General features: G+C 30.1%; 5 protein-coding genes across 13 annotated transcripts in view; 3 read left to right on the top strand and 2 right to left on the bottom strand.

Annotated features, from left to right (window-relative positions):
• The first annotated feature begins 20 nt into the window (after positions 1 to 20).
• Positions 21 to 3,329, top strand: LOC100648123 (Golgi membrane protein 1). 6 transcript variants are annotated; one of them, XM_003393963.4, is made up of 6 exons: positions 21 to 716; positions 992 to 1,292; positions 1,373 to 1,448; positions 1,782 to 1,955; positions 2,628 to 2,696; positions 2,841 to 3,329. In XM_003393963.4, exons 1-6 carry the CDS (start codon positions 550 to 552, stop codon positions 2,933 to 2,935), a joined length of 882 nt encoding a protein of 293 aa, XP_003394011.1. In that variant the 5' UTR covers positions 21 to 549; the 3' UTR covers positions 2,936 to 3,329. The 6 variants fall into 6 exon arrangements, with proteins under 6 accessions (XP_003394011.1, XP_012175657.1, XP_020724003.1 ...); XM_012320267.3 differs by lacking the exon at positions 1,782 to 1,955; XM_020868344.2 differs by lacking the exon at positions 2,841 to 3,329 and having other exon boundaries at positions 1,782 to 2,026.
• On the bottom strand, positions 3,320 to 9,362 carry LOC100650716 (GTP-binding protein Rit2). Its single transcript, XM_020868346.2, has 6 exons — positions 8,962 to 9,362; positions 8,242 to 8,828; positions 8,104 to 8,160; positions 7,903 to 7,976; positions 7,607 to 7,798; positions 3,320 to 7,540 (listed from the first exon to the last, which is right to left on the bottom strand). Exons 2-6 carry the CDS (start codon positions 8,381 to 8,383, stop codon positions 7,298 to 7,300), a joined length of 708 nt encoding a protein of 235 aa, XP_020724005.1. The 5' UTR covers positions 8,384 to 8,828; positions 8,962 to 9,362; the 3' UTR covers positions 3,320 to 7,297.
• A 1,271-nt stretch (positions 9,363 to 10,633) lies between these two features.
• LOC100650593 (protein DENND6A) lies at positions 10,634 to 14,682 on the top strand. Of its 2 annotated transcripts, XM_012320276.3 has the most exons (10): positions 10,634 to 10,765; positions 10,882 to 11,409; positions 11,505 to 11,801; positions 11,898 to 12,170; positions 12,250 to 12,435; positions 12,501 to 12,748; positions 12,830 to 13,020; positions 13,077 to 13,345; positions 13,419 to 13,631; positions 13,724 to 14,682. In XM_012320276.3, the coding sequence occupies exons 3-10, from the start codon at positions 11,652 to 11,654 to the stop codon at positions 13,922 to 13,924; spliced, it is 1,731 nt and encodes a 576-aa protein (XP_012175666.1). In that variant the 5' UTR covers positions 10,634 to 10,765; positions 10,882 to 11,409; positions 11,505 to 11,651; the 3' UTR covers positions 13,925 to 14,682. The 2 variants fall into 2 exon arrangements, with proteins under 2 accessions (XP_012175666.1, XP_003393951.1); XM_003393903.4 differs by having other exon boundaries at positions 10,634 to 11,409.
• Positions 14,683 to 14,997: 315 nt separating this feature from the next.
• Positions 14,998 to 21,172, top strand: LOC100650916 (kinesin-like protein KIF20A). Its single transcript, XM_020867591.2, has 18 exons — positions 14,998 to 15,161; positions 15,222 to 15,340; positions 15,425 to 15,947; positions 16,016 to 16,637; positions 16,716 to 17,146; positions 17,210 to 17,405; positions 17,475 to 17,907; positions 17,985 to 18,317; positions 18,396 to 18,510; positions 18,578 to 19,047; positions 19,115 to 19,408; positions 19,490 to 19,534; positions 19,595 to 19,678; positions 19,764 to 20,004; positions 20,082 to 20,464; positions 20,527 to 20,690; positions 20,779 to 20,905; positions 20,977 to 21,172. The coding sequence occupies exons 3-18, from the start codon at positions 15,425 to 15,427 to the stop codon at positions 21,034 to 21,036; spliced, it is 4,521 nt and encodes a 1,506-aa protein (XP_020723250.2). The 5' UTR covers positions 14,998 to 15,161; positions 15,222 to 15,340; the 3' UTR covers positions 21,037 to 21,172.
• Positions 21,173 to 21,555: 383 nt separating this feature from the next.
• Positions 21,556 to 25,082, bottom strand: part of LOC100651118 (synapse-associated protein 1) — a 92,546-nt gene continuing 89,019 nt past the window's right edge. For all 3 annotated transcript variants that reach the window (XM_048411709.1, XM_012320278.3, XM_003393907.4), the window contains one exon: positions 21,556 to 24,794. In XM_048411709.1, coding sequence (XP_048267666.1) covers positions 24,616 to 24,794 — 179 coding nt within the window. In that variant the 3' untranslated portion in view covers positions 21,556 to 24,615. The remainder of the gene's footprint in view (positions 24,795 to 25,082) is intronic.

Consider the following 25,082-nt stretch of genomic DNA (forward strand, 5'->3'; position numbering starts at 1 on the left):
CATGTGTGACGTACATGTGTTATTGCGTGGTTAGTATGGTTAGATGCCTCTCTAGTCGTCACTGTTAGTTATTCCAGCATGATGAATATATCGCATTGATTTTAACTCGTTTTAACGCCGATGTCACGTTTGCCAATAAATAAATGAAGTCATTTAATATTTGGTAAAAGTCGCGACTCTCGAACATATAACGTGATTTAGTACTTTTTATGATAAAATGTACATATACCGTTGTCAATACCGGTAGTGCATAGTAGATACGCCCACAACACGTTAAACGTGTTTATTTTCACAAAAATTTCGTGGAAATTTACCAGAAAAAGGCCTAACCGAGAGAAGAGGTTAAAAAAGCACTATTTTTTTAATCACTTTGAATTAATCGTAAGTAATGGACCATGACACTTGATAAGACCATTTACTCCTCTTCATCTCGTTGTTCGAATAGAATACGACTGACATGCAGTGAGAATTGATTTTTCATGCACGTGCAAATTTACAACACACACGTGTGTATCTGTTAAATAAAATATAACATATAATAAGTAAGGAATGGGAATTGACAGTATGAGAGTCGGAGGAGGCCGATGTCCTCCCCTCCTTGTTGGCGGACTTCTCGCCGCTTGTTTAATGCTTATTTGCAACTGGTGGACTTTATCTTCTGAAAATATCGAATTAGTTAGACAAATCGACGAATTGAATGAACAACTTAAAATTAGGTATTGTTTTATGAAACAATTTTATATCAATCAATGTATTGCATTTTACAAGCTGCACTTTACTTTATATTATTTTTTAAAGTTTAAATTTTATTTATAACAAAAGTGTCAACATTGTATAACTCATGATAAGTTGTATGTATCATCTTGAAGTTTGGAAAACATTACATCTTTATTAATGTTGATTTAACAACTGACATCTAAATCTATATTAATATATGATTATGTTGTGGTAGACTATACCTATTAATATTTGTGTCAAAATTATATTTCAGTGCTGAGGAAAGAGATCAATGTGTTATACTACGCAAAAGTTTTGAACAGAGATACAAAAATGCAGAAAATGAAGTGGCATCACTTCATGTACATTTAGAACAACAAGAAGAGTTAAAGAAAAAAAATGATGATTTAAATGAAAATTTGAATATGTGCAAAAATGAATTGGATTCGCTAACCAAATTAGATGCTACTAAAACTACAACATTGGAAACATTAAGACTTGAAAAAAAAACTGTTAATTCACAGTTGAATGTAACAAGAGATGAAAATAAAAAGTTGCAGGAAGACATAGAACAGGTATAACATTAAATGTAGAAAGTTCTAAAATTTCATAACATTTTTAATAAGTTATACTTGTCATATTCAAATCTTTTTAGCTAAAGGATGATCTTGATAAAATTAAGCTTACATGCAATCTAACTCCTGAAAAGAAAGCTCCACCTACCTTACAACGTAAGTTTTACCTTGTACATTTCTTGTATTTTGTTCTATTTTATACTTTTCCTTATTTGATACTATGTGTATATAAAGTAAAATTAAAATCAAAAAATGATTTGAATTATTTGTAATTTAAATAGTTTGTTTTGATGCTATTCTATTGAAATTATAAAAGAATTATATTTCATTTGTACCTCTTAAAACAGCTGTTTTAATAATAACTCTGTAAATTATTCTGGCATATTGATGATGCTAATAGAAACATTAATGCAGCTCCATTATGTTTAATTTCTGCATATTGTCAATTGATTTAGCTTTATGTGATATTTTGGCGGTTTGTCAATTTAGCTACAAGAGAAGTAATTAACAAGATTCAGTTGGATCCTGTTCCGGAATCAGCTATAAGAATATCGTTAGTTGGTCAGCGTGGTTTGAAATACCATGGAATTCCAATTCTTCCAAAAGATCCACCTGGCGCTGTGCGCCTAAGTCCTCGCTTCTCTGTTACAATGCTGAAAGATAGTGATACTTTTCTCTTATCTCAGGAGAGAAGAAGGCGGCCACAGAAATAAAAACACTCATGCAGTAATTGTGTATATAAAATTGTTGTATTTTTGATGCATCTATTGTTAGATTTGAATCAAATGACTTTCTAATAAGTATATTGCACTTTTTATCTACTTAATAGACAGTAATGGCTAAGATGTGAATATGTGTGAATAGAAATAAATTCTCATATATAATATGTTACTCTAAACTAAAAGTATTAAATGGAACATAAATAATAAAGAGATTATAGATTATGATTTTAAATTGTAATACCATTCTCGTCGCTAGTGTAAGCTATTAAAGAGTATAAAGAATATTTATTCTATTTACTTATGTTTACAATATTTGATCTTAAATTTTAGTCTTCATATTTATATCGATATGTGAAGAAATAAAAGGTATATCAGTATTAAACATTTTAAATACAGTGTGCAATACTTTCATTTATTATTTAGATTTAGTATGCATCATAAAATGCTGTCGCTACTATATATGTATTGATAATATAACTAATTGGTGAGGGTTCACTAATATAGAGCCTATTGAAATATTGTTTGTAAAATGAACTGATGTTACAAACTTTCGTAAATAATTTCATTATTTCATTTCATTTTAAAGTAGTAACTTAGTTTATATGACTTTCAGCTCAAACAAGTCCAAAGAACCAAAAGAATAATGATTCAAATGGAGGCATAGAGGATAATGTAGAAGTTGGTAAGTATTTGTTCAATTTGTTATAATACAAACATAGAAGCATAGGTAATTTTTTTAATATATATGTGTATGATATACATTTATCTGAAAGTGGTATCTTAAAATAATAAATGAATTATTTTATTTTTATTACGACTTATATAGAAAATAGCAAAGCAGGAAATACAGAAACCACGGATGGGAATATAGTAGAAAGTGGAAGAGATCAACATCCAAATGGAGGAACCACTGAAGATTAATAACAGATCAAAAAGTATTTCGCACAGCGATTAAAAAAAATATGTGTCAAACATTTATTAAATATAATTGTATTATAACTTTTTCCAAAACAAAAAGAGTTTTGAGTACTTTACACAATTTATAATCATTAGTTTATAAGTAGTAATAGAAATTTAAAAGCAAACAATATATTTACAATCTTTCATAATACAATTAAATAAATTAAAATATATATATTTTAAGCAAATAGTAAAAAATTATTTCTTTGATTGCTTAAGTACTAATTTATTCTACTTATATAAAACATTATATATCAAGCTTTCATGACTTAACACATTTGTTCATTACTTTATACTGTTATCATATGTATTTTTATTAAAATGAATGTAAATAAATAAAATGGATGTTTTTTAATATTGTATATTATATTTCTTCTATAAACAGAAATACAATTAAAATCTTGTCACAGTTCATTGAATGTACTCAAGTAGTTATCCGAAATGAGCCATTTTTCTATAATAATTATCATATAATTGTGGACCTGTATATAATACTATCGTAAATTTTTCGTGCAGAATACGAAAATCGTCAATTAAGACCATATACTTAAAACAATTACAATTCGTACTTTGTTATCTCCAATTAATATATTACATAATCACAACTTAAATACATTAATTATACATAAATTTATTTCAATCGTATCAAATTTATTGCTCAATCTCAAAAGAATTTTTAAAATTTTGTTTCTATTAAAATTCTTTTGGTAGTACGTTATAAATTTACATTTAATTATTTTACTGTATTGTCATTGTAAAACGCGTTTCTTTTGTGTTTCTTAAAATACAGAATTAATTTGAATTTATATTATACTATATATTAACATTATTTATATTATTTCTAGTTCCTAATATTTTTGGGTATTCATGGTTATATACATATACAATATGATATATTAAGCAAACGATGGACAGACAAAGACACCACTCGCCGCCGTTGTTAACTTTAAAAATTCCATTTTCATATAAATATATCATTACATTTCATTGTTTTTCCATGTTTTATACGTGTAAATTCGTTAGTTTATAAACAAATATAAAGAGAAATAAAATATTACATTAGCAACTAAAACAGATAAATACTCTCCTTTTATTATTACAAAGTTTTAAAGATTAAACACATTTTACACAGTACATAAATTACACAGATTTTGTATTGTATGTTCAATTGTTACATTCAGGTAATTTATATTTATTAATATTTTCTACTGTATTAGTACAAAGCTAGTGTTGATGTAGTTGATTACCAGATTTGACAATAATACTTTGTACTTGTTCTATAAAACAAAATATTCAAATTTGTTATGTTAGCTAATATGATGGATTAAATATTAATAATTATGTTTCCTATTAGTAAACTGTTTATAAAATGTTATAACAAATATAATACCAACATGTATAAATATTTATAAGATATGATAAATACATATAAATGATCACTTTAAACTGCAATCAAAATTCGTAATTGCGTCTGTAAATTGTAAATTATTGCATATTTAACAAAATGCAAGACTTGACTAGGAAACATTAAGTAACGACTAGACGTTTAATATACATATAAATATACATTTAACAATTTTTTTGTAATGTCTTGACTGTATGCTATTATAGATTGGTTCTATTATCTGGCAACTATATAAAAAACAATAGAACCTCGTTATGCCAACAAGTTAATGCTGAGTCCCTATTAATCGAACTACGTTCAATTGTACATGTACAAACACGTATTCTTATAGCGAATATATTAATATATGTGATCATTTGCATTTATACAAAATATGTCAAAGAAACAGTTGAAATCTTAACAGTTAAATCTTAACATTCGAATTATGTATGTGTATACAAAGGTATAATGAACTATTATCGAAACTACTCTGTTATTTGAACCGCCTTATTTTCCGACCTGCCTGTAGAACGAGGTTCTAGTGTATATTATAATTCTATTAATTTATAACTAAACGTAATTGATTTATAATATACATGCACTAAAAAAGAAATCACGTATTCTTAAGCTGCACGAGAATTAAAAGATTTAATAAATAATGTAAGAAAACGTGAAGTTTTGAACGCTAGGAGCAGACACCAGATGCCTTATTACCTTTGGCTCTAAGAAGAGAAAGCGAAGACACTTGAGGGTACGATTAATACTAGCGAGCACCAATATTTTTGTAATTTCGGCGAATAAGTTACTCTTTTATTCTTCACGCAATCAGGGTGGACGAATATCAAAGAGTATTCTACTCGCATTTTTACTTTTTAAATAAACTTTGGCGATTTGCATAAACTCTGTATTATATCTTTTTAACTCATCAAAATAGAATCTATCAATTATATGTTGGATCATCTTTGTTAATGGCAGAGTCATAGTATACTATGAAATGTGTCCATATAATACTCATTGATAAAATTATTTGGTGAATAGGAATGATTTTCTACAGGATAATGGAGCTCTATGTAACAGACATGGAGATACAAAATCTACCTGAGATTTTGCATCAGTATTGATGATAAAGCCACAGTATATAGAGAAACAGAAACTAGTCTTTATGTGATATTCATTGGTAATCATTTAGTTAGAATAGAAATAATTTTCCACAAGATAATGGTGCTCTACATGCCAAGTATGAAGGTAAAAAACTTTAATTTAGCAAAAAAATATATTAAAAAATCTTTACCGGATGGCATAAGTGTGGCAAATGTGAAAAAATTACAATTATGATGGAGAATTACCTATATGATCATTAAAGTATTCTGTAATAATAGAGTACCTTAACAGAAAGATGACTGTAAGCATGTGAAACAGATTTTTCAAATCAGCTTTAAAAGATATGGCACTGTAAGGAAAATACAAAAAATCATCGTCAATGAAAGTAACAGAGTTATGTTTAAGTAGCAGTTGTCAATAATTTCACACGTGTTGACACATTCTACTATGCCGAAAGATAAGAGAAAACAAAACAATCCTATGTTCTCTTATGAATATATAAGATATTCATTACCTAGACGTATATCTACCGGAGATTTTGCACAATTATTATTTATCTAATTGGACGCATTGTCAATTGGACATTCCATCACAACAGACAGATAGTGAAAGTAGTGCTCCTAGCGTCCATACCATCATAAAAAACTAGCGGAGAAGAATCGAGAGCATATGATTAAATCTCTTTTACCGAAGACGAAAGAATACTCTCCACAGCGTGGATTTACTATTCGAAGTTTTTAGAACTCAAACTTAAAAGAAAAGTATTATTAGTCTATGAACATAAAATTTTGTTGACTTACTATGTAATCAAATACATTACTAGTATTATCTCTTCAATTCTTAAAAATAAAAATATATTTGTGTAAATACTCTTTTTGATTGGAAAATATAGTTTTAAAAATTGTTCACTTTGTGCGATTTCATCAAATAACATTTGTAAACTTTACAAATCATTATAACTTTCGTATACTTTGTAATAATTTAATTTGATATAAAACCATTCATAATTTTCATTTTTTTCATAGATAATTAAATTGGTATAAATAAATTTTAGTTTAACTTTATACGATTAATTGTCATAATATAACAATTATTTAGCATTACAAAACTTTCTATTCATCTCACATATACTATATATTCTGCATTTACAAATTTTCATTTAATATTTCATGTAGTATGAAATATCAAATTCTTTGGTCATATAAAATAGTAGTTATAAAACAATAATCAAAATTTTAACTGGAGAGAAAATATTAAATAAAAACTGCAATTATATTAATTTAAAAAAACAAAGGTAAGATACTTCTAATATAATTAGGCCTTAAATTACGGTTATTAGTTATTGTTCCTGATAAAATACATATATTGTAAATAATATTAATAGCCTTTTTTAATAAATAATAATGAAGAAACTAGCGATCTTGAGAACAGAGTTCATACTTAAGTATGAACATCTTATTACTGTTATATTGAAAGTTTTTTAGGAGATCACATCCCTGTTGCTTGTATCATCTCATGTTTAACTTTTTTTCATATAAGTTTTTACATAGCTTCTCAATGTAATAGAAGCTATTAGTGTAAAGTTTATAATAAAAATAATGAACTGCAGTCTATATTTCATGTTTCCATTACTACATTTAAAATATAATGGGGTTAAAGATGAGGCAGTGAGATATTAGTGAATTAATCCCTAAATTGAAGGACTGTTATAAAATATAAAAGAAGCATAAAAAATTTTGTTCGTTGTGTAATCTGTAGAATTCCAAACTGTTTATGTTGTCATAATTTGTTAATTTAAAACAAACGCTATCAAAAAGATATCTATGCAAATACGTCGATTAAGGGGAATAATGATGACTATTGACATGTCTTTGCTTTCTTCTAAATATAAAGGCAAGAATTGAACGCAGCCGCCACCAACGACTGTGTTTACGTACCGAATTTCTTGACCTTTCTTTAGCTCGAATTTGTCTGACTAATGAATAAAATGCATCATCTATAAACTGTCTAAGAGCTGCAGATGTTTCATAAAAGGGGCAACCAAGCTGCTCAGCAAGTGCCTTTCCTTCTTCTGTAGTTACCTATAATATGTTTTTCATGTTAACAAAATCAGTGAATCTCAGTTAGAATGAAAAATTGTGTTTTACCTCTCGCTGATGTTGCAAGTCAAATTTGTTACCAACTAATACCAATGGGATATCTTCATTAGCTCTCACACGTGTTATCAATTTTCGATATTCCAAAGCTTCCTGAAAGCTATGTCTATCAGTTACAGAGTAACATATCATAAAACCTTCTCCACATCTCATATATTGGTCACGCATGGCTGTAAATTCCACCTACATATAAAAAAACTATATTACAAATAACATTTATGTATACATAAAATTACAATACGATGAATTCACTTTCTTATGAAACCATGTTAAGAACAAATTCTGACCTGGCCTGCAGTGTCTAATATATCTAAAAGTGCAGCTTCACCATCTATAACTGCTTGTTGCTGATATGAATCCTCTGTCAATAAGAAAGAACATTAAATGAAATATTCCTCCAAAAGTTAAGAAATAATAAGAACAAAATTTTACAGATATTTTTCGAAGTTTTCAATTTTCATTACAACATACATGAAATAAACTCTTACCTATAGTTGGATCATGATAATCAAGAAAGCTGTGACTGACAAATTGTAATGTGACAGCTGAAAAATTAATTTCCATAATATATATGAGATATAACATGTTTTTCTAATTAAACGATGACAAATAAAATTGGATTATACCTGATTTACCAACACCACCATCGCCCAAAACAACAATTTTGTAAACCCTAAGTCCACCCCTGGTAATGGGTTGCGAGACTACCGGTACGTCATTCTTGCCGTTCAAGGCTACGCTCTTATCCTGCAGGATGTCAGCTGACATCGTTAGGAAATTTACTGTTTATTGGTAACCTAATGTTTGCTACAGCTACAAGCTTGCACTTTTACAAACTGACTGACATACTTGATCACGTATCGGAACACGCGCGTAGACACACCCGTATCGGTTATTAGATCGGGAAAGATACGGTACATGTTTGATCGCGATTGCAGGCCACCGTCTTTTATCTACTAGTTTGGAACTGCACCAAGTGACACTTAATGGCTAAAAGTTATTTTTTACAGTTAGACACAGCATGGCTGATGAGCATAGGCTGACAACCGGGCTTGACAGAATGTGACAGTCGCAAAGATTAAGCACGCGCGGATTCGTGCACCCAGGGGCGTATCCACTTGCTCTATTGTTAGTATAATAGATCCATTTATATATCTACAGGGTGTCTTAGGTTTTAACGACGAAACTTACAGTACGAAACTTACTTATCGGCCTAAGAAAAAAGAAGTTATATAAATATAGATCGTTTAGCACTTTATTAAAAAGTTATAAAAAAAATATGAAATGCGAAGTAATGGATTTGCGGTTACTATAATGAAATGTAGGAATAGATCACCAATACTTACGTTTATTCTATTTACGCGAGCTGTGCTTGCTATCTCAGGCCGTCGAAGACAGTATAATACTTTTAGCATTTCCAAAAGTAACTAATATTCTATCTCAAAATGTAGACAAAAATCCAATGGCATGAGCTCAGACGATCTTGGAAGCCAAGGTATTGGCCCTCTTCGACCTATCCATCTGTAAGGAAAATAATTGTTTAATTCACAAATATTATGTACTCCATAATGTACCGGGCAGCTATCCAGTTGCATCCACATGTTTTGAATTCTTCTATTAGGGAACCCGTTTTGATATTCTCTCACAGCAGTTCAGGTATTTCTATTGCAGAAACAAACGAAATGTATATCTGCATACTCTCGATTTGTAAATGATTGCGGCTTTTTCGTACGAACTCCACTAACTTACTAAAGATTCAATGGTACTGGCAGAAATTATCATGAAATTACCTTCAGAAATTGTTGACGACTTCGACACCAAAATAGACTAACAATAAATGTAAATATTGCTGATATAATTCTTACATTGTATCGTGGTAATAGCTATATACTATTCCCTTCGTGTTTGATATTTCTTTTATAACTTCTTAGTAAAGTTTTAAACTATTTATGTTCTTATAACATTCTTTTCTTATTTACACAAGTTTTGCCGTTGAAATCTGGGATACGTTGTAATATATATATATATGTATATATTTTAATTTAATTTAACATTCTTGTAACTAACTTTACTGTTAATTTTTTGGCAAAGAACAATAGAAGCTTCGCTTATTGAAATATCTTCGATTTCCAATAAAATTTGATCGAAATATTAAAGTTAATACAAGAGGTAGAATAAATACTTGCATATCTTGTATTTAATGTCAATATTGCTTTCTAACATTTTATAATAGCTTATAATAGTAAATTACAAATAAATTAGAAAATAAATGCAAGGGTAAATCTATTATGATTTAAATGCATAGTATTCGTTAGTAAACGAACTTTTTTTAATTATGGATTTGTTACTGTAAAATGAAATTCTTCAGTTTCGTAAAAAATTTTATATAATCTACATATGTATTTAACTATATTTATATTACAATCACGTTACAAATCATAAATTTTTGATCAATATGAAATATACCGATGCAATATGCATGCGTAGAATAGTGCACGCATATCATTAAAGATTTCCTCTTTGTATAATAGAAATTTATTGATTCATATAAAGAAACATATATATATTTATTATGTATGCATTAACGAAATTCATTCGTATAATGTCCTATACAATAATATACTTGACAATTAAAACTTTGACTTATAATTTTCTTATGATAGTTTTAATATCTTTATTGTTATAGGTAAATTAATATATTCTTTCTAATATATATATATATATATATAAAATTTATTATCCATTAAAATAAAAATTCTATAATATGAAAATTGAATGTTTATGTGTATGTATGTACAATATAAACGAGAATGATAGGAAAATAGTTCTTAACATTTTTAGTATTCTTTTCGATATTCTTAAGGAACTGAAATGAATGAAATATAATGCGGTTGAAAACGAAAAATAAAACAATTATGTTTGTTTCTTGTAGTTTCATCTTTAAACATTTTGGAAAGTATAAATATCGCAAAAAACAAGTTTGGTATCTATTGAGATTTGTATATAGATATATACATACATCAGTTTATGATTCGAGTTAACAAAGGGTCAGTACTGCTATGGTTGAATATTACTATTAGGGACATAAGGTATAAGCAAATCTCTCAGGACTAAAGTACGAGGTAGAATTGTACTGATTGCAATCTGTATGTAAGCAATATATCTTTGATTTGATGTTATCTGACAAGATTGACGCGCTCAGATAAATTAAATTTCTGAAAATACGTACATGTTTGATTTGGGAGGTTATGAAACTATTGTTATAGATACTGAGCATTATGAAGACTTTCTCCAATAAAGCGAAACCAAACGTTAAATACGTACATACGGAGATACTTTCATCGAAGAAAAGTACTGGTGTAAACGTTATTCATGAACATTTTCATTGCTACACCATCGTTTTCGAAATCAAATTAACATGTTTGGCAGATTATTATTATTACAAGATGGAAAACACGTGGGCATTTTAACAATTGTGTGTAAATAGTAAAGAATAATGAAATAAGTGTACATGTAATGATCCTCGTGTTTTTGATACCTAAGTTTTTTCATTGTTCAATTAACATTCTTCCCTGACATTTTGATCCTTGTTCTCAATGATAGTAAACAAAGTGCATAAGTGTATTAAATGTTTTTAAATATCATTAAACAGGGTAAAAATATATGTATATATATATATATATATATATGCTGAAGTTAAAAGTAATTATGAGATTATTAAAATAGAAAGAAAAACTATCTAGAAAACAATTTTAATCCAAAAGCACGGAATAATGTGTACCTTAAATAAAGTTGTAAGTTCTTTATTGATGAGCATATAAGCTAACATATTGTATAATATAATATATAGCATAAAAGTATAAAACATAATATTTTAATATGTTTTCAGATATCCAAATTCCTTTATAGGAAATATAACACACATATATTAAGTTATAAATTAAACAGAAGTTTTTAAATTTGTCACTTAATAAGATATCAAGGTGACATGTTCCCTAATATATACATGTGGTTATGTTAACCAAATTCTTATAAGATGTCAGTTGCCTCTTGTTCAAGAACTAGGAGAATGGATACTATAAGTAGTCAAGAAGAAATGATATATGAAAAATGGGAACGTTTTCATAATTGGGTACATTGCATGTGTATTGTTACTTTTGATCTTGAATTAGGTCAAGCTATAGAGGTACTCTTTTATTACATTTTATATTTAATTTTGAATACAATTATTTATTTATAAATATTTCACATTTATAGTGATATCTGTTTTTCTTTTATACAGGCTATATATCCATCTCATATCAAACTATCTGAACAAGAGAGATCTAATGTTTGTTATCTTGCTTTTCCCGATTCTAACTCTGGTTGTATGGGAGATACACAATATCATGTCAGAATAAGACAGAGTGGAGCCATCCTTCAAGAGACTAAAGCCTTAAAAGAATACGATAGAAAGTCACCTCCATTTTTACAATGTGATAAAGATTATTATTGGGGTTATGTATACTTTCGTCAAGTGAAAGATAAGTCTCTTCCAAGAGGATATTTCCAAAAGGTTTGTTTTATATACTAAAATAATAAAGATGTAAATACAGAATCTTGAAGCATAAATAATAACTTTATTTATATGCTAGAGTATTGTTATAATTACAAAACTGCCATTTGTGAATCTCTTTGGTGAATTGTGTGCTTTAATTGCACCTGAATTTTTTGAAATGGGCAATGCAGTGATGGAAGCTATTGTAAGAGAAATTGATCAATGGCCTCCTCCAATACCAGGCCAAGTAGTGCATTTACCACTTATAGGTGTTTTATTTCAGGTAAAAGTTGATACATTGTAATTCGTATTTCCACCATATGTTATTTTTCATTCTTTATATTTTAGACATATATTCCAAATCAAAACTATAAAGCAACTGCACCTACAATTGCTGCCATGGATCATGCGCCAAATTTTCATGCAACTCGAAGACTAATTTTAACATCTGCCAATGAAGGAGATATGTTTAGAAGTTTAGCTAGTGTTGTAAGTTATGTACATTTATTATGGGAACTAGTATTACTTAGTGAACCAATTGTTGTTATGGCTGGTTCACCTACTGGTTGCTCTGAAATGGTCCAAGCACTTATTGCGTGAGTATTTTATTATATTTCGTAAATAGTTAAAAATAATTTTAATAAGAAAATGAAATAAAAAAATATGCTATTTTTTAGGATGATTGCACCATTAAAATATTGTGCTGATCATCGACCTTATTTTACAATTCATGATTCTGAATTTAAAGAATATACTACAGATGCTCCATCACCACCTGCTGTAATATTAGGTGTAACAAATCCATTTTTTGCCAAAACTCTACAGCATTGGCCTCATATTATAAGAATAAGTAATGGAACTAGTAATGGTAAGTTCTATGAAACAGTATATACATAGAATATTTAAATATTTTTTATATTTTAGAGAATCAAAGGTACAAAATAAAGAAATCAGAGAATCTCAAAATATTAGATTCAAAGCCAGGAGTTTATACTCAGTATAAACCTTTCCTTCAGAAGGATAAAACTATATTGAAGAAATTATTTAGAGGTATCCAAACAAAGAGGCCAGGGGAAGTGCAAACAGCTCTTTTAAAACGTCATTTGATAGAATTGACTGAAAGTTTTATGATACCTCTTGAAAGATATATTGCAAGTCTTATGCCATTACAAAAGGACATATCACCTTTTAAAGTAATTATCATTTTGTCTGTTGAATGTTTTAAACAGTTGAAACTACAATATACATATATTATAATTATTTTAGGCTACACCCATACCTGAATTATTTAATCCAAACGATTTCTTAGCTACTTTAAGTAGTGCTGGGCCACAATTAACCACAGGCATAAAAGGAGATTGGGTAGGATTATATCGACGATTTTTCCGTTCACCTAATTTTTCTGGTTGGTTTCATACTAGATACACAGAGTTATCACAAAAGTTACAAGTTATACAACTTGAGGCATTATCACAAGCGGTATGTTCGCGTTCAATATGAAAATTTGATCTGTTTTTAAAAATAAAAATATTTATTTGTTTTATTTCTTATACAAATTACCATTATTGTAGGATTTAAAAACCTGGGTGCAAGGGAAACAGGAAGTAGAATTGGTAGATATGATTCTTAGAATTCGGCAGAAATTAGAAAAGACTTATGTTGATGAAGTACCTATAGGCAATTCTGTAAGGGAAAAACTTCAAGAAAGAATAAATGACATCACACATACATTGCCAGATGATTTAAAAGGCATTCTGAATCATGAATCTTGACATTACGATTACTGTATTAATTTTAAAACTCGTTAGATGGTATCACCATTTAAAAACAATTTAAAGTTATCAACATGTGATGAAAGAATTAGATTGAAAATATTTCCAACAGCTGACTCTGTTGATACATAATAAAAAATTGACTTGAATGAAAAAAATAGTGACTAAAATGTGTAAAAGATATAAAAGATATAAAAATGTAGAAAGATAACTGTGTTGATGTACTTTGGAAAAAGTAATTTATTTTTACTTGTAATTCCATTGTTGATTCAAATGATTAAATACTCTGAGGTGGATATTATAGGATGAAATATTCTTTTTATATGTAACATGAAACGTGATACAAAAGTCAATAATGGTGCGTGAAATATTTCATAGGTGCAACAAAAGACTTATGAGCTCACGTTAGTATTCCTATAATTATAAAATGTTAGGTATATTTATCATGTTTCTTTTCTGTAAATGATTATATTGTTTTCTAATATTTTACAATTTATATCTACGTTGTATAACCATGTCTCTTCCTCTAACCATCGTTTAATTTAAAGTATTCAAGTTTTTAATAATATTGGACTCCTTTTTTGAACGTCCAAAAAATATATTTTTTATTCCAAAAGTTATTATAGATTGTCATCGTATGTGAAGGTAACATAACAAAGAGAGTACTAACTGCTATATGTACATATGTGTTTAATTTCTGAGATCTGTAAATATTGATATGAATGATAAATGTAATAAAGATTTATTTTAATAATGTGGTTATGCATATGTTTATTATAATCACCTTATCTAATTGAGAGGAATCATTACTTAATTTTTTACATTTAAACTATTTCTATATATCGTTTATATGTACTATTTTTGTTTTAATATAATTGCTTTAACTAAATTTTATATTTTTAAGTACAAGGTAGGTACGCTTTATCAAATCAGAACAGTATTCTATCTTCACTCTTATTGGTCGTTAAAAGTATATCTTGACTTTTATTGGTTACATGCTGAGCGCGGTAATAATATGTTCATCGAAAATTGTACCAATCCGAAGAAAGTATTCTCACGACAAGATTTTAAAATAAAATACTAACCGTTTGTTGTGTCTGTGGATTCACGAGCTACCCGTGAAAGAAATATGCGTTAATGTTTATTTTGATTTAATTGTTTAAATTTTCATATAGCATGTGAAAGCAGATATTAATCTAACGTTTCATAAGCGACTACTATAGATATAAAGTAAAAGGTATATATTTAAAATTGTTAACAGGTTATCGGTTTATTTAAAAATAAGATTTGCTTTCAGAAGTATGCAATAAAAGAAGATTTTAATTTTTCCATTCATTAAACAATATTTGTTTAATAACAGCAAAGATATTTTATTTTTAATGTGACATAATTAATCGAAAGTTTTATCACAAGAAGGTATGAACAAAATTTTGATCGTTTTTTTCCATTACAAGGATTAATATAACAAAAGAATAACATATATTTTTCAAATGTTTGTAGATGGATAACACATTAGATTCTATTAGAACTTCTTATAATAATCCTCCAGATGACATGTCATATTTATTTGGCAGAGATCCTAGTATATTAGCCTATGGAAAGAGACCTTGTGGTTTAAAGGAAACTAAGAAAAATTTACTTTCTGTTTATGACACTGAAACTCAAAGTGAAGAATCCAATTATACTGTACAAAGTGGTTCTTTAAATACAGAATCAGAAACTTTACAAACAGTTAAAGTATATTTACGAATGAAACCATTTCCTAAGAAATTAAAATTATCTGAAGAGCAACAAGATGCATATAAAATTATCAATTCCACTACTTTGTTCACAAGATTGCCTACTTTAGATAATAATACCAGCTGTTTCAAGAGATCCAATAGTACTGATATTGTATGTAGAAAGTTTACATTTACTAAAACCTTTGGACCAGAAACTACTCAGCTGGAATTGTTTGAACAATCTGTAAAGCAACAAATGATAGATTTTCTAAGTGGACAGAATTGTACTATTATGACTTATGGTAAATATATTATACAATTAAATTTATATATAATAATTTATATAAATCATTTTGATATAATTTCATAGGTACTACAAATTCCGGGAAGTCTTATACATTACAAGGGACTACCACATCCCCTGGAATAGTACCAAGATGCTTAGAATTTGTATTTTCAAACATTACACCAAAGTCTATTCCTTCTTATAAACCTATGAATCACTGTGATATTGTTATTTTGGATCCTCTTGAACGCGCCCAAGAATTAGAGATAAAAACCAAATTACTAACATTTGCTTCTGTAGATAAATATCAGTTTATTAACGCTTATAAAGAGATGCAAAAATTATTGCAAGAGGAATCACCTATTAGACCTAGTCAATGTATTGGTGTACATTATTCTGTTTGGGTTTCTTTCGCTGAAATTTATAATGAAATTGTATATGATCTATTATCAAATGAGTGTCAGAAAAAGAGAACGCCTCTTAAATTAGCAACAGATACCCATGGAAGAACATTTATTAAAGGTTTAAAGACTGTTTGTGTGAACTCTGGTTCTGAGGCTTATCAAGTTTTAATGGCAGGACAATATAATTTGAAAGTAGCTGCAACTGCTTTAAATGCAAGAAGTTCAAGATCACATTGTATATTCACCATAAAATTATTGAAATATTATGTTGAGAATGATCCCAGTTCTGTTGAAGTTAGCACGTATGTAGAAAATAATCTTTTTTATTTTTATTAGATATTAATTACATGCTTTGTTATTTGTTATTTCTCAAATGATAGGTTTGCATTTTGTGATTTGGCTGGATCGGAACGATTAAAAAAAACCTTAAATATTGGAGACAGATTAAAAGAAGCACAAAATATTAATACAAGTCTTCTAGTATTAGGAAGATGTTTAAAAACCATTCATGAAGGACAATTATCGAAACAGAAAATAGAACATATTGGCCCATTCAGAGAATCAAAATTGACAAGACTATTTCAAAAAGCATTATCTGGAAAAGAACATATAATTTTAATAGTCAATATTAATCCTATACCAAATTTGTACATAGAAACACAAAATGTGCTCAATTTTTCTGCTATTGCAAAAAAGATAGTTATAGAAAAAGAGAAAGCATGCAAGAAAACTAAATCAAGATTTTCACGAATAGTTACACAAAGCATAAAAACAGAAACTGATTGGGATGCTACAGAACTGGAAAGTGAAGGTATGCCTTGTATTATTAATCTTAATTTATAGTAGAATTTATAATTTTGAATTATTTTTATAGACTGGCAAAATATAGTTGATGATAACTCTGATTATGCTCAGTCAGAAGATTACAATGAGTTAATAAGTGAAAATAAAAGATTAAAAAAGGAACTTGCTACTTTAAAAAGTTCTGCATTGACTCGCGATCTGCAGATACGTGAAGAAATGGCTGACACTTATACATCTATAATGAAAAATCTTGAAACAGAATGGAAGTATGTACTAAGTCATTCGTTTTCTCTGTGCTAACATTTTTCATGTAAACTTTGTCAAATATAATTTAGGAATCGTATGAAAGACGTTGAAGAACAACAAGAAGATGTACTTCACTGGTCTGTAAAACAAGTTGAAGATTTTTATAAGGAAAAATTGGAACAGCTTAATAGTCGTAAAAGAAGACGTTCATCTGTTTCTATTAATAATTTAGATCTAGATGATGACTCCAAAAACATTGAAGAATTAGAAATTGAAAATTCACACTTAACGTCGAAGATCATTTTGTTAAAAAATAGCGTGAAGGAACTTAAGGAAGCAAATCAAAACTTAATGGCTGAAAAAACTAAAATAACTTTCGAACTCAGTTTGTCAAAGGAAGATCTAAAAAATGCAAACAATTTATTAAATGCAGTTAAAAAGGATGTCTGCTCGGATGAAGATACAATTCGTTATGTAGAAGAATTAAATTCTCAATTATCTGCCAGGGAGGAACAAGTTAAGGTATGATAATTATTAATTAATACTATATTTATAATTTTCGCGATATTAAACATATTTTTCGTTGCGTATTATTCCAGAAACTTAAGATTTTTTTAAATGAAGCAAAACAAGAATATATTGATATTACTACAAAAGAGAGAGAAAAAGAACGTATAATTAAAGAGCAAGAAGAAGAGTTATATGACAAACAGGAAACAATAGATGATTTAGAAGCAGAACTTGCACATATTAATTTGTGTTTAACAGAAGAAACTAAAACAGTTGATATATTTGAAGAAAAATTAGAAAATCAAAATAAAATTATACTGAATTATGAAAACAAAGTACGAGATTTGGAAGATCAAATACGTAAATTGGAAAATGAGAACTTGTTATTAAATGAATTTGAATTACTCAAAAAAACAGATAATGTATGTTATTATTTACATTTTTAAAATATACCACTGGATCGATTAAGTGCACTAATAACATAAATCTTTATTTTATAGGAATGTAAAGACATTAAAGGTAAAAATCAAAATATTGCCATTGAAGAAGATTTATCTTCTGATCTCAAAGTAGAAGTAGTAATAGTGGATTCAAATAATAAGCATACACAGACAGGTATGTATACATAATTTTATACGACTTTAAAGTCATGATGTAATTTAATATATTATTAACTTTACAGAACATATATCCGATGCTCAAATGGAAGAAACGGTACTGGCAGTAGGCAAAGAAAATTCTGCTCTGGAAGAAAAATTAGTTCGAAGTACAACTGAAATACAAAGTTTAAAGCAAGAACTGGAGTTTGCCAAAGTCAAATTAAAAGATATATCTGAACAGATATGTAATTTAAGAATGAATAGTAGACAGTCTAAAAACCGCAATGACGAAAGTGTAAAAGAGAAAGTAGCGGTAGAAACAGTAGACATAGGTTGTCAAGCGCACGTAGAATCTAATGAAGCTTCTTTACAAACATCTAAGAACGATATATTCAACAAAAGTAGTCAAACTACTGAAAATGTTATAAAAGAAGAGGCTAGCCAGACAAGTTTTATCGAAGAGACCGATGATCATGAGATTATATTAGATAAATTGACAAAATTGATGGTAAAATACGATGACATTAAGACACAGTATGAAGAAAAATGTCTGGTTAGTAATTAAATGTAATATGATGCTCTTTTTTTCATACTTGCATAATTCTTTTTTTATTTTTAAGATGAAAGAAGAACTGGACCAAAAGGTATCAGTTTTAGAAGAAAAAATAGAAAAACTCGTTGAAGAAAATAATGAAAGTAAGACTAATGCAGAAGAATATAAACAATCGATTGATTTGCTTCAGAAAGAACTTTCTTTAATGAAGCAAGATAAAATGCAGGTTCAAGAGACATTAAAAAACGCAAATAATATTAAGACTTTTTTAAAAACAGAAACTAGCGATTACGAACAAGAAAGTAAAGAGAATGACAGGCAGCTTGCTTTCACTAAAAGTGAATGTAGTGAGTGTACAGAAGTAGGTTACTTTTTATTAGTCTATAACAACTTTTTATACAAATTTTTATACAAATGTAATAAAAAGATTATATGTTTACAGAAATTGAACGCGTTGCAAGTAGAGTTTGATAATCGTATTTCAAAGGTATGTATAAGTAATATCACCATTATTTACAGGAATATAATCTGTTTAATTTTATTTTAGTGTAAAAATGAACACGAAGAAGCAACAAATAAGTTACAAAGAGAACTTTCATCCGTAATAGAAAAGTATAATATCAAATCGCAGGTATTTAATTAAATTCATATAAATATACTATATGTATGTATATATTCTTCAGTAAAATTTAATAATTTTTTCAATAAAATTCTAGTGTCTCGATGCTCATGCCGCTAAAATAGTAGAGCTAGAACGTAATCTTGATAGTATAACTGAGCTTCAGGAAAAAATTCGCGAATTAAATAAGAATTTAGAAACATGTCAAGTTGAAAAAGATCAATTGCAAAAGTTATTGGATGAGAATAATGATAAGCTTTCACAACTTGAAGATCGTTTAGAGCAAGCAGAGGAACAAGAGCGAGAGAAAGATGCTGAAATTATTTCTCTTCAAAAAGGTTAGTTCAGTATCTACGGTATGTTATTTTAACAAATGATATTCCCCTTAAAGTTACTAAATTGTGCATTTTCACAGAAATGAAATTTATGATACAAAAACACGAAGAAAATGATGACAGAAGCGATAAATTAATGGAAATAGAAATGAAGAGTACAATTAAGAATCTAGCAGATACGAAAGAAATGCTTGCTCGAAAGCAAGAATATATTGAACAGTTAGAAATGCGCGTTAAACATAGCGAACAAAATGCCAAAATATTAGATCTTTTAGAACAAACTGCTCAAGAAAGGAAAGAGGAGAACGAAAGGTTAAGAGCTGTAAATGATGAACTGAGGAATGGCTTGGTCGAGAAAGAGCGTGAAATGGAATCATTTATGAAGAATAGAGATGAAATGGTGGCGAAGTATGAAAGCTTAGTAAAAAATCAACAAGAAGAGTTGGAAAAGCAAAAGCAAAAGGTATCTTCATTACAAAATTTAATATAGTTTAACAAACTTTCTTTAATAACTGCCTTTTGTAGTTAATAAAGAATCGTTCTAAAGATAAAGAGTGTTGTGAAAATACATCTGAAGACGAGGTGATGCTTAAAGATCGTCGAGTAAGACGTCCACCAAAGAAGTTTACTTCATCGTCTCCGAAACAGGATGAAATTTCAGTGATCGACCTTTCTGGCTCGGATTCAAAGTATATTACACGAAAATGAGATATAAAAGAGTAGTATGTCTTTCTAAGTTAAAAATTTATACCGAAACATATTACTTTTATATTTTAGACGAAGCGTAAAACGCACTACTACTGTACCATCTCGGGAAACAGCTTCGGAAAGGAAGAAAAATACTCGTAGAAAAAAATTGTACATTACAGAAGATGAATCTTTCCAAGATATCGAGCCGCTCGAGGTAAGATTTTTAAAATTTTTCTATAATCTATCGAATACATCATTTATTCATTCTGCATATTGTTTGTTTAGAGTACAATAACTATCACACCGTCAGTGCCAACACGTAATTTAAGAAGCAGACGAAAATAATATATTCTACAATATATTATATCGTTTAATGTATTGTAAATAGATTGTGCTAATTAAGAACAAATTAATAAAAAGCAGCAGTATTTTTGTATCTTTAAAATGTATTTCGTATTAAAATACCGTGTTTTTTTTAAAATATGATGTCTTTTTTTATTAATATCATTACACTTTAAAAATATTAATTTATGTAAGCAGTTTTATAAATATAAAAGTATTGACATTACACATTATATATTGCAACTTTTCCATAATCATTTTTATTTTACTCCACAAATTTATGTTTTTTGTATTCTTACATAGAAGCTTTGGTATTGGAAGGAACTCTGACAGGTAAAAGACTTAGCAACTTATTTATGGTACTTTTCAATTTATTTTTTACGAGGTACACGACCTTTATTGTTACATTCCGCACTTATATTAATTATTCTCTTAATAGTTCCGTAATTAATGCTTATCCTCCTTATATTCTCATTAATATTCATAATATATTATCATACTTTCAATGGAGTCAACAACATATATATATATTTTTTTATTTATTTATATTTTCATATGTATATTATGTATATCATTTTATATATACGTATCGGGTTTACGTTCATTCTTATGAGTGAATGCACTGTACCATAGGATAGCTTTTATTACACAATTCACAGAGTCGTTTTGAAATAGGGGGACTGCCGAAGTACACCATGATGATTCATTTTTTCTTCATACTCATTTTTTTTTCATTTTTTTCTTTTGTTGTTTTGGCCATTGAAGGGAAAGACGTTCATTTATCGACATGTACATATTATTATATATTACTTTCCTGATCCATCGTTCTGGCCGCCCAAAAAGACGAAGGACTCATCGCGAAAATGTACTTTTCCTCACGTCTCATTGTCAGTCGGGGCAAAGAACACACATAAAACGCGGTCTCTAGGGCGCTCGTAACATGTTGCGCATACAAGAAATATAACACGAGAATCGCTCCATGAACGGAATCATAGAATACAATAATGTACAACAATTTGTCAACGAAAGACACATTCAACGTCGCGTCAGAATTTGCCTATATCTCTCGCGTTCCTTCGATGTTACCTCGAAAGATAAATCACATGATTACCAATCGTCTCGGTTTTTAACGTGTCCATATACAATGTGTACGTACAACGCGCGTTTTTGTCTTTCATTAACATTTTGACGAACTTAGGCCCGATTAATTGCGATAGCTTAACGTTAATATATATATCTCGTACAATATACATATATCGACCTAACGACTAGTGCGAATTAAAAACTTCACAGCGAGCTGGGTGAAACACGCGCACACGGTGAACCAGCGTTGAGTTCAGAATCAAGTCTTCCTTAAAGGATTCTACTTCCTTTTTACGAATCTCTAAGCTAAATAAATGTATTTCATTATTTTTCTTTTTCTTGTTTTTTTTTTAAATATTACTCTCAGATGCATCGAATCAGTCGGTCGATGCACGGACATATAGAGGTTAACATAGAAAACGTCTGGGAAGAATTGACGAAAGATCTGGACTCAACATGGCGGCGCACGCAAAACGATCCTCTTCCGAAACCGGAAGTGCAACGATTTCATACGAATATGATGCTTACTTCTTTTGACTGTTTCTCTTTTTTTCTCTCAAATATACGATCGTTCGCATCATCGTTTCTCTTCTCTCGACTTTAGTTCGCATCGATAGCAAGTTCACCCTTCGCCTTGTACAACAATCGAACGTTCTAATATTTCCTCATCGATCGCAGAGCGTACACGTGACGTTGCGAAGGCGCGCTTTAACGAAGATAAAACATCGTGCCGTGAAACGCTAAACTTGATCCAACGCGACTCTTTTTCTGGTCTACGAACGAGAATTGTTGTTTCGACCCGGTTTGTTCGACGAGGTCGAGGAAATAATTGGACGGCATGTCGCAGAAAATCCTGTCGAGGGATTGTTTGTTTCCTATCATCATCGATTCTTGTTAATTAGTGCTATTGGTAATTCGAGCCTTTATACGTCACGCGCTCACTCCAAATCGACGTTAACGCGCGCTCAACGATATTAGCGCGGATATTGCAAACACGTAACACATATTAGGATGAGCTTTAACCTAAAAATACAACGTACGTATTTCTCGTGGCGTAACATTAACAAATGCGCCCGTGTAATAATAGTAATAATGACAATAATGGCAATAATAATGTAATACTAACGAAAATATCAACGTAAGTCAATCTTTATCAATTTCTTTTCTCCATTCGCGATTTCTCATCGAATCGATTTCATCTTTGGCATACAACATCCACGATCAACGAACAGCGACAAGGGATCGTCGCGCGTGAAAGCGCCTGACCATCGCTTCTGGGTTGTTTACACTTGTTTTTCTCTCTTTTTTGGGGAAAAAATATAGCCGACGATACTCGACGATACTCGTTCGAAACGGTGTCCTTCGGCACACGGCAGTGTAATGTGTCACTTCGGATAGTCGTCGATCCTTCGAACCCGATGAAGAAGCGTTCAACAAATCTTTCTCTTCTTTAATTTTTTATTTATTTATTTATATATAGACGTATATTTATATATTCCGTAGCACAGTGCATTTCGCGTAACATTATATAATGCGCTCGATGTTGAAAGTAACATACGTTTATTTATATTAATTCTTTTCTTTTAAGCAATAAATATAATTAACGATCGATATTACAAAGGGGAAAGCTTGGAATTTTTTTTTTCTTTCTTTCAACTCGTTCTTCTGTAAATCTTACATAATCGCCCCTGTAATCGAGAGCGAGTCGTTTAACAATTGACATAAGTGTAGCGTTAAAGGTATATCGTCTCGTATGCACAGCCGTTCACCGTTCTACGGTTCACGGATCATCGATGGATGGAATTATCGACGGAGGTTCGAGAAGCGAGAGTGATCGACGAAATAATTCTCTTTTTACAACCACCGTAGTACAACTTATCTTTTTTCCCCTTTATTCTCTTTCTCTCTGTTATTTCTCATCTTCATCGTGCTCGAGGATCGCAAACGCACTCGCACATTGTCGAGGAAAACACCCCGTCGAAGGGGAGACGAGGAACAGGCTCCTCTTCCCCTTTAAACTCTTTTTTCTTCCGCCTTCTCTCCCCCTGCTTTCGTTTACAATCCTTTTAACAAAGAAAGAAAAAAAAACAGAAAGGAAAAAAAAAAACTCCGACTAAGTCTCATTCCCTCTCGCGTTTCCCCCTCCCTTGTACACAATATTACATCGTCACATCATTCGACGCAGCATCGACGGTCTCGAACATCATCGACCCACCCCCAAAATTCCGTTCCTCCCTTTATGGCGATGTCTGAACGATCGCGAAAGAGGGGCAAAGCTGAAAGTTGAAAGGAAGCGGGAAGAAGACAAGATCCCCCCGTTCCAAGAATCTTTCATCCTCTGCCCCTCTTCGAACAATCGGAGGAAGATCTCCGTGAAGGAAAGACGCGACAATTCATCCGGTGATCTCACACGCTCTCAGTCTCCCTTTTCTAACGCAGGATGATCTCGAAACGCGCCGAGATCGCCACTATCCGGTCCATCGCGAAGAATCTCTCGGCTCACTTGAGGTCCTCGTCGTCCTCGTTGGCCAGCAACTCGTCGATCTGTTTCTCCCAATCGTCCTTATCCAACGCGCCGCTGTTTCTGATCGGCGTCGCGTTGCTGTTCCTCTCCTCGTTACCTGTTACTACCTCGTAATCCTTCAGTTCCGCCTCCAATTCGCGTTCCCAATCTTCTTCTGCGGAGATTCACAAGCAGCGTTGTAGGCTAGTTTCAAGCGGGCCACGCGGCCTCTTGTTCGGCGCGTGTCAGTGTACGTATGTACCGATGAGTCCGCTTGAGTGTAAGCGTGTTCGTGTATGTGTGCCGTTTTTAGTTTTCCTATGTGTTGGCGTCTGTGTATTTCAGTGTGCATGTGTATTAGACGAACGATTTATACGAATACAGCAGTACGTGTGTATGTGTGTGTGTGTTCTTCGTGTGTTACAGATGGCAAACGATTTTCCACGCGTACAATCGAGTTGTT

Source organism: Bombus terrestris, chromosome 2 (assembly GCF_910591885.1).
Source record: "Bombus terrestris chromosome 2, iyBomTerr1.2, whole genome shotgun sequence".
Lineage (NCBI taxonomy): Eukaryota > Metazoa > Arthropoda > Insecta > Hymenoptera > Apidae > Bombus > Bombus terrestris.

What these genes read in the sequence shown, in the direction of transcription:
- LOC100648123 (XM_003393963.4), top strand. Translation starts at nt 550, where the DNA reads ATGGGAATTGACAGTATGAGAGTCGGAGGAGGCCGATGTCCTCCCCTC. An exon ending in AGCTCCACCTACCTTACAAC is followed by an intron (nt 1,449 to 1,781) that starts GTAAGTTTTACC and finishes TTGTCAATTTAG; the next exon opens with CTACAAGAGAAGTAATTAAC. An exon ending in TGTTACAATGCTGAAAGATA is followed by an intron (nt 1,956 to 2,627) that starts GTGATACTTTTC and finishes TATGACTTTCAG; the next exon opens with CTCAAACAAGTCCAAAGAAC.
- LOC100650716 (XM_020868346.2), bottom strand. Translation starts at nt 8,383, where the DNA reads ATGTCAGCTGACATCCTGCAGGATAAGAGCGTAGCCTTGAACGGCAAG. An exon ending in TGGTGGTGTTGGTAAATCAG is followed by an intron (nt 8,161 to 8,241) that starts GTATAATCCAAT and finishes TTAATTTTTCAG; the next exon opens with CTGTCACATTACAATTTGTC. An exon ending in TATTAGACACTGCAGGCCAG is followed by an intron (nt 7,799 to 7,902) that starts GTCAGAATTTGT and finishes TTTTATATGTAG; the next exon opens with GTGGAATTTACAGCCATGCG.
- LOC100650593 (XM_003393903.4), top strand. Translation starts at nt 11,652, where the DNA reads ATGTCAGTTGCCTCTTGTTCAAGAACTAGGAGAATGGATACTATAAGT. An exon ending in TTATAGGTGTTTTATTTCAG is followed by an intron (nt 12,436 to 12,500) that starts GTAAAAGTTGAT and finishes TTTATATTTTAG; the next exon opens with ACATATATTCCAAATCAAAA. An exon ending in ATGGTCCAAGCACTTATTGC is followed by an intron (nt 12,749 to 12,829) that starts GTGAGTATTTTA and finishes GCTATTTTTTAG; the next exon opens with GATGATTGCACCATTAAAAT.
- LOC100650916 (XM_020867591.2), top strand. Translation starts at nt 15,425, where the DNA reads ATGGATAACACATTAGATTCTATTAGAACTTCTTATAATAATCCTCCA. An exon ending in TACAGAACTGGAAAGTGAAG is followed by an intron (nt 17,147 to 17,209) that starts GTATGCCTTGTA and finishes TTATTTTTATAG; the next exon opens with ACTGGCAAAATATAGTTGAT. An exon ending in TACTCAAAAAAACAGATAAT is followed by an intron (nt 18,318 to 18,395) that starts GTATGTTATTAT and finishes TTTATTTTATAG; the next exon opens with GAATGTAAAGACATTAAAGG.